This window comes from Cornus florida, unplaced genomic scaffold (assembly GCF_030987335.1).
Source record: "Cornus florida cultivar Cherokee Brave unplaced genomic scaffold, ASM3098733v1 CherokeeBrave_3.0.0_Hap2_Chr03, whole genome shotgun sequence".
Lineage (NCBI taxonomy): Eukaryota > Viridiplantae > Streptophyta > Magnoliopsida > Cornales > Cornaceae > Cornus > Cornus florida.
Genome location: NW_026775573.1, coordinates 16,109,261 through 16,117,974, shown reverse-complemented (window position 1 = coordinate 16,117,974; position 8,714 = coordinate 16,109,261). Strand labels below are relative to the sequence as shown.

Below are 8,714 nucleotides of genomic sequence, written 5' to 3'. Positions count from 1 at the left end.
TTAAATCTTGATTGATGTGCATGTTATTATTATATTATTCACTGTAATTTCTTAAGATGTATGAGGAGGCTTTATTTTATTTGTATTAAAGCCATTTATATTATAGTGAAATTAAATGTTCTATAATTTTAAGTTTGGCTTATGTGCACTAAATAGATAAATAAATATGAACATAAATAAAATAGAATATCTATAGTTTATGTCTTTCCTTGAGGTTTAGGAAGACCGGTAAAGTGATCGTTTCAAAGGTGGTAACCAAAGTGAGTGATGCCTACCAAAAAGGTGACACGCTCACAGAGGTTATTATTATTATTATTATTATTTAAGACATTGGTCTTATTGAGGTCTCACAGTACACTTACCTACATGAGGGCATTTGTTCTGCCAAAAGGTGATCAATGTCTTAGTGTGGGATAAGTGAGTAGAATATTTGAGAGTGCTTGAATTATAACTCAATAACCCTCTTGCCAAAAGGTAGTGGAAGTGTTTAGCAATAATTCAAGTATAATCAAATAGGTCTATGTGCGATTTTATCGCAGGTTTGGGAGTAAAGTCAAATCTAAAATTCTGCCAAAAGGTGATTTTAGATGGCATTTTATTTGTTCTCGCAGGGTGGATGGTTTTGCACATAGTACAACACCCTGAGAAATTTGGCTTAAAACCCCAAGCACGAATTAAAGTAATAATCCCTAAAGCTGTGACGTATTATTTTATATGTTGTTTATGTGGTGTTATTCAATATAACATTTATTTAGGTTACAAACGCTTCCGCAATTTAAAGATAGCTCATAGGGATTGAACCATTGAATGGTTAAAATTATATTGCCTAGAAGACAGGTTTTGATATTATATTGGGTTTCTTAGACCATGAGTCTATGTTTTTTGAGGAATAAACTCATATGCCTAGTGCAGAGTCTTCTTAGGTACAGAAGTTGTTGCATTTTTAGGTGGACTAAAGATACTACCATGCCATTAGGTTAATTAATGCTTCTATTAGTGATACTATTCAGGGTGGTATTCTGGTTTTTGATACTGCTAATGAGTTTCTTGATTTTATCAAGAATTAGTTAATGGGCACTAAGAAACAAGTACAATACTATAATTTGACATAATTTATATTAGTAAGATATGATGGCAATGGTTCAGTGAGGGAGTACATCTATAAGATGTGCAAGCTAATTAATGATTTGAGGTAGTAGGGAATCATATTTGATGATAAGTTATTTGTCCACTTGGTAATCTATTCTCTACTTAGGTTTTTCAGCTTTTCAATGTGAATTATAATTCACAAGAAGTTAAATGTGGCATTAACCAGCTGTTAGCACTTTGTGTGATTGAAGGGGAACGACTCAAGGGTGTTAAAATTGAGTCAGCTTATCTTGCGGTGATAGTAAGAATAGTTTCAATAAGAAACTAGGCGGCAAAAAAGTGTATAAGGCTAATAAAGAAAGGCAGACCAATACATGAAAAGACATTGATCATAGAATGTTAAATGTTGGTTCTATAGCAACAAAATGATATCAAAAGAAAAAGGTCATTGTGGTGAAACAGAAAACAAAGCATGAAAGAAATTGCCATTTTAATTTTGAGCCTAACTTGATAAAAGTATAGGTAAAGACATGGTAGATGGATTCGAGTGTGATCCTACCTGTTTCTTATTTTTCTATAGGCTCGATACCTTCCGAAAAAAATCGTGCTTTGGTTAGAGAGGACTCATCTATGCTATGCAAAGGATATTAGGGAATGTCTCTCAAAAGATACTTGAACGCTTGGTCAAGGATGAGATTATTGGGCCACAAATTTTATACGTTAGTTGTGTCAAAGACAGATGCAGAGAAACATAATTTTAAGGCTAGTCGGTCATTTGGTCTTTTAGACTATATTTATACCCAATTTTGTGGTCCATTTCTTATTGTAGCTCGTTTGCGGTAAAGATATTTTTTTGTCTTCATTGATGGGTTCTCAATGTATGATTGTATACTTAATTCACCAGAAGTCCGAAGCACTTGATGTGTATAAAATATACCAGACTAAAGTTGAAAGTAATTGGGTATAGTGATTATGTTTTTAAGATCGGACTAAGGTGGTGAGTTTTATTAGGAGAATGGATAAGGAGGGTGTAAATTGTAGTACTTTCAGTACATACTCAAAGAGCAGGGCATTGTGCCACAGTACATCATTCCTAGTTCTCTTGCGCAGAATAAAGTTGTAGAAAATATAAAGTGTAGGGATGTCTTATACAGACAGAGTTATATAATGCAAATATTAAGGAGCTTGATACTCATACTACCAATGATTATTTTATTAGACATCTTGAAAGATTAAAGGATTTGAGATTAACTGTCATATAGACCTACGAAGATTATTAGAATATGTCATATAAATTCGATGAGAGTGGCGAATCTAGTGGGAGTTTAGAATACTGTAGTTTTTTTTTTTACAGAGTAGCAATTTTTAGTATCTATTCCATTTATTTCAGGCTTCATTCCATTTTCTTTAGTGGTTTTAGTTAAAGCTCTTATTCTCACTCTTTCAGCTATTCCCACTCATTTAGTTATTTCTCTTTTGCAGTCTCTTCTTTCAGTTTCCAATCTAGTTCCTAAGCCAGTTAGCTTAGGAGATCTTCTAGAGCTTGGAAGTGTGCTGTAGTTGGTGATTTTGAGGTGTCTGGTGGATATAAGACAAAAAATTGATGGCCAAGTGCTTAAACAAAAGTTAAGTGTTGATTTCTTTGAGATTTTTCTCCAGGTTCATTAAAGGAATCTTTAAGAGTCATTCTTTCATTATTAAGTATTTATGGCTTAAGCAAGTTTTACAGTAGTGGTATCCAAAATTTTAATACAGTGGTTATTAATTGTAGGTTCAAAGAGAATATTATAGATAAATGCATATACCTCAAGTTCAGTGGGAGTCATTTTACTTTCCTTGTCCTATATGTTGATAATATTTTGCTAGGTAGCAAAGACATTCATATGATACATGATACTGAGAATTTCATATAAAGTTTTTGACATGAAGGACATGGGGTATGCAGAGTATGTCCTTGGCATTAGGATCCATAGGGATCATGCTACTGGAATACTTGGACTTTCTTTAAAGGCTTATATTAATTAAGTATATAGAAACAATTTAAGGGTGACCAAGCGTAGGAAACCCATTGACATAAAGTACATTTTCAAGCATGAGAAAGTTAAGGTTTAAGTGCTATTAAGATTTCCCCATATGGTTACAGAAAGATTGTTGCAAATTCTCTTACTAAAGTCTTTAGCCGAAGATAATAAAGTATTTAAAGAGCACGTGATTCGGATAAGTGTTCGAGAGTCATTATGTTATAATGTCTGGTATTTCTTTTATATATGCTACATTGCAGTTAGTTTTTTTATAGCTTGTGGTAACAGTTATTTTTTCTCCAGTTTACACCTTATGGTGACAGTTATTTGCATCCAAAATAAAGTTATGTTGCATCATTATTATTATCTTGATATATATGGTTTATGCACGTGCTATTATGTTTGTCTGGGAGTGATATTTCACTCATGAGGTTATTTGGGCTAGATATGAGATTGACACCATATCGGTAAATCCAAATATAAGATTTGTCTGGAGTGGTATTTCAGTCACGAGGTTGTTTGGACTAGATGTGAGATTGACACCACATTGGTAAATCCAAACATAAATATTAAAGTTTGCCTGTGGGAGTATTTCATACTCCATGAGGATAGCTTGGGCTAGATATGGGATTCGCTCCATATCGGTAAACCCTCACACTGAACAGAATGTTGGCAGTTTGCTGTAATATGTTCAGGTGACATACCGCGACGGTATGAAGTAGGACGGATAGTGAGGTGTGTGTTTAGACCACATCCAGTTTGCACATCTCATGAAATACAGTAAAAACCACTATATTTGCTTGAATCCTAGATGGAATCAGTTTTGAGGCCATGAAATTGTTTAGACTAATATATTACTTGTCTACGCATTTATGATCCACTACTGAGGAAATTTATGGAGGAAAGTGTTCAAAAGTTTTAATATATCAATTTCGATAATTGTGTTTTCTAAATAAAAATGAGTGGCCACTCGACTTTTATAAAGTGTGTTGTAATCTATAGTGTCATTTTATAAAACTTAGAGTGCATGGATCAAGTGGGAGATTGTTGGAATTTTATATATATATATATATATATTTAAATAATAAAAATTATTTTATGGTTCTATGCATTACGTTTTTTAAAGTAGGATTGCAATGTGATTATTGATACTTGATGGATTGGGTTGTACTTTTCAATTTGGTGGTCTAATTGGGAGTATGATTTTATACGGTTGGATTGTGGTTTTCTAACTTATTTGGTGTGATTTAATTCTAACCATTAATATTTAAGTTTCCATGATAGGAAGGGAGACTTAGGTATGCTTGTTTATAGAGAAGTCGTCTCCCCCTGTTGTTGTTATATATAAGGGTTTTAAAACCCTTATTCAAACCTATCGTATCGACAACTCTCAGAATGATGTAAAGCGCTCTAATGTTTTGCAAGAACTCATGGAGAATTACATGGATATTCTAAAGGTATATGTGCATTAATCATCCATCAGGTACGAGTCTAAATTACTCTTTAATTAATTAAAGAATTATTGATTTCTACGTGAATTAATTTGATTAAAACCCAACACATCAAACTTAATTATATATAATGACATGCATAGAAAGTTACTGTCTCTTTATGGTTCGTGACAGGTTTTGTATAAATTGAAATACCTCAACCTCAGTCATTCTTATTTCTTGATCAAAACTCCAGACTTCATTATGGAGGGTGGTAAAAAAACGTGTTTGGCTTGCCGGAACCCCTGCCAACCGAAAAACCGATGACGCCTGAGAAATCACAAATCAAAATACATAGTGATTGGTAGAATTTGGTCTCATTAGTTCATTTTTTCCTTAATTTTTTTTTAACCCAGTTTTTTTTTTTCAGAGATGGAAATAAGATTGTTTGAGTTCTGTTTGGCCTGAAGGAACCTATTGGGTTTCTGGTTGTATACATGAAATTTCAGCTATGTACTGTAGTTTGCCTGCTACAGTTTTTACTTGGAGTTTGTATTTTTTTTTTCGTCTGTGTGACTCGAGAATAATAATGTAACCAAATGGGATTGGATGAATTTGAAAAGATCTGTTACATGTTAAAAATAATAATAAGAAAAGAAATATTAGGAATGACGTATAAAATTTGCACAATATCTAAAATTTTCAGTGCAAGATAATGATTAGTTCTCTTTTCCTTTGGCTGCTTACATTGTTATCTGAGTTCTTTTTACATTGTTATCTGAGTTCTGTTTGGCCTGAAGGGAACCTATTGGGTTTCTGGTTGTATACATGAAACTTCAGCTATGTAATTGAATGAGGTTGTCAGTCCTGTATCACCATGAAATTTGCACAAGATAAATGATTAGTTCTTCTCTTTTCCTTTGGCGGCTTGAAAGTAAATGGAAAATTTGTGAACATTGAAAACAAAAAATTTTACATTATTTTCTCAGCAAAAAAAAAAAAATAATAATGTCAATAATGCTCCTTTTGTGGTAGTAACTAATTTGAATTGACATTCAAAATCCTCAAACATTCGGCCAGGGGAACATCCTTGAGTGACTGAAAGCTTGAGACAAAACTAACTGCTATTTTCCCTAATCCAATACCACTAACCCTGAGCCTAGTTAAATTCCTCCGTTTCGGATTATAAGAAACCAGAGTACCAACATTACTTGACATCAAGATCTCTCCATCGTTCCAAATTGTGATCGGTTGAAGTGGGGAACATGTGATCCCCATCTCCAACAGAATTGTGGTATTCAAAATGCAGTCTTTACTCCAAGACGTAGCAACTCCATAATGTTTCATCGACCACAGATCAATCTGATGCTCGCGAGTTGCAACTACACAGAGGCAGTTCCCCAGCACTCCCAACCTGGCAAAAGATTCCAAACCCGGAGGCAGTGGAATTGAGCCGAATTGTTCGTCCTCAACATTAAAAGAAAATATAAGTTGACAACGATTCACAGCCCAATGGATAGCCCCGTTCAAAGTAACCCCAACCTCACTCTCTGATGGAAAAAATGATAACGGGGCTAACGGGGAATCTCCCAGATTCCTCCATACACCAGATGCAAGACTAAAAACCTCAACCATTTTACATACAATCACGACCTTGTAGTGGCCGGTGGCCGAACTACACCCAAACCCATAAGCCACACCTTCAAAATCTCTCTCTTTCTCGGTTTTGGGTTTTGGAAGGGCAACATATTCTCCCGAAATTGGGTTGAGTATGTTTACATTGTTATGGTAGTGATCCGAGAAACAGAGTAAACCATTGCAAGAACCCAAAAAATTTAGTCTAAAAATGGACGACATTGCCGGTAGAAGTTTTCGGAACCACAACGGTCTGTGACGTTGATTAGTGTAGTTACAGACATGGTCCTGTAGTTCAACCAAGGAAAAACCATTGAGCGATGGAAACACAATATTGATGAAGGGGGGTGATGTTGCGAGACGAACACTACTGAAATAAGGGTCTAAGAGTAAGTTGAACCAAGTTTTGCAGACGCACCTGGACTGTAAGAGGGTCCTGATTGGAAGCCGAGAAAGAATGTCCAAGATGATGAAGTCGGGCAGATACATTATGGAAAAACCACGAGTGTGAGAGTGTTTCTTGCTGCTATCTCTGTGTTTGGAAAGTGATTTTATAAGTTTGGAACAGCTCGAATTGGATTAGGAAAGGGATTTGGAACGGCTTGAATTGGATTAGGAAAGGGATTTGGAACGGCTTGAATTGGAATAGGAAAGGGATTTTCGAGCTGCTGCTGGAATAAAAAAACACTTTTATCTAAATAAATATTTTCAGTAAAAAATCATATTAAGTATTTGGTTACACGTTACTTTTTAAAAATACATAATTGTTTAAAAATACATAATTGTTTAATTTATTCTAAATACTTCTATTGCTAATTTTACAATAATATCTGATGTCACAATATTTAATAATAGCAACTTTATTAAAGAAGTTTTAATGAAAAACAATTACCTAAAATATTTAACATTGCCAGTTTTAAAAGCTACAAATTCTAACTGAATTCAAATGTTCTATTGAACTAAATTTGGCAACATTAAAAACGCTTTTAATAGTTACCAGACATATCTAAACATATTTTTTTGTAATAAAAATGCTTTTAAACTAAAGAAGCAATTCCAAAGTGGCTCTTCATATATTTGGAACGGGTGGGATTTTAAAAGAGACGAATTTCACGAAAAATTTAAAAACTTGGACGAATCCTAAAAAAATTGGAAGGATTTGAAAACGTCTTTTTACAGTCTCTTCTCTCCAATTCAAACTAATTTATCAAGCTTTCACTCCCTCTCATCTTCCACGAAATACAATTGATCAATCTTCAATTTTTCAATTGTATTTCACTCCACCTTGGGATATTATATCCCTTTTGTATATAGTGAAGGTATTTCAATTGTATTTCACTCCATCTAAGTGGAAGCTACGAATCTCTCTCTGGAAGATTTTGTGTGGCTATTTTGTGAAGGATTTTCTTTAAAATGTCTACCGTCAACCTTAATTATGGATAACCTGGTTGCCATTGACTTGAACTATAGCAACCTTAAACAAGTTTGGAGAGGAAGAAAGGTATGAGACTACTACTTCAAACTTATTTATATATAATGACATGCATAGACATTTACTGCCTCTTTATGATTCGTGACAGGTTTTGTATAAATTGAAATACCTCAATCTCGGTCATTCTTATTTCTTGATCAAAATTCCAGACTTCACGAGGTTCACCAGTCTTCAGAAATTGTTGCTTAATGATTGTACAAAGCTGGTAGATGTTTACCAATCTATCGGGTGTCAGAAAAATCTTGTTCCCTTGGATCTGAAGAATTGTCATAATCTTCAGAAGATTCCCGCTAGCATTTTCATGTTGGAATCTCTCCTTTATTTCAACCTGTTCGGCTGCTCCAAATTAGAGTGGTCAGCATACTTTCAAGGATCGCAACCTGAATCAAGCTTTTCGTCGTTACAGTTGTCAAGTAGCATTAGGAAATTATATATGGAAGACTGCAATTTAACATTTGTTCCTAGCGAAACTGGTAGTTTGGTGTCCTTGCAATTTTTGAATCTTAGCGGAAACAAAATTTCCAACATACCAGCTACCATCGCTAGTCTTCTGCGACTGAAAGCCCTCTATGTGAACCAATGTTCTCGGCTTGAATCGATTCCAGCACTTCCAGAAAATTTATTAGGATTGAGTGCAAATTATTGCACATCATTGCAGAGCATATCAATGGAATCAAAAGTAGCAGAAGCACCGTTTTACGGTTGTCCCAAATTACTCAACAACAATTTTGCATATAATTTTAGAAGAAATCTCCTCCGTTGTCATCAGGGACGCTAACTCTGTCTACATCATGGCAAAGCATATCAATGCATGGAATTTTGTTATTCAAACGTGCAGCATTGCTGCCTACTGCCTTTATATATGCCCAAGACCCTTCCCATCTAGAACCAATATTGGGACAAGAACCCGTACTCCAACCCCTTAGTATAACGTCTCCTCCCTTAAAGTGGGTAGGTGAGGTATTTGAGTTTCACAGGCATTTGTGCATGTGTGTGAGTATTTACCTTAAGAAAAGAAACCAGGCCTTATTTTAAATGACAAATGTT

At 34.5% G+C, this 8,714-nt stretch overlaps 1 protein-coding gene across 1 annotated transcript; it reads right to left on the bottom strand.

The window, feature by feature from the left end:
• Window positions 1-5,578: 5,578 nt before the first annotated feature.
• LOC132301170 (F-box protein At3g07870-like) lies at window positions 5,579-6,664 on the bottom strand. The gene has a single exon (XM_059798444.1). The coding sequence runs from the start codon at window positions 6,662-6,664 to the stop codon at window positions 5,579-5,581; it is 1,086 nt and encodes a 361-aa protein (XP_059654427.1).
• Between the last annotated feature and the right edge of the window lie 2,050 nt (window positions 6,665-8,714).

Coding starts and splice junctions, on each gene's coding strand:
- LOC132301170 (XM_059798444.1), bottom strand. CDS start 6,664: ATGTATCTGCCCGACTTCATCATCTTGGACATTCTTTCTCGGCTTCCA.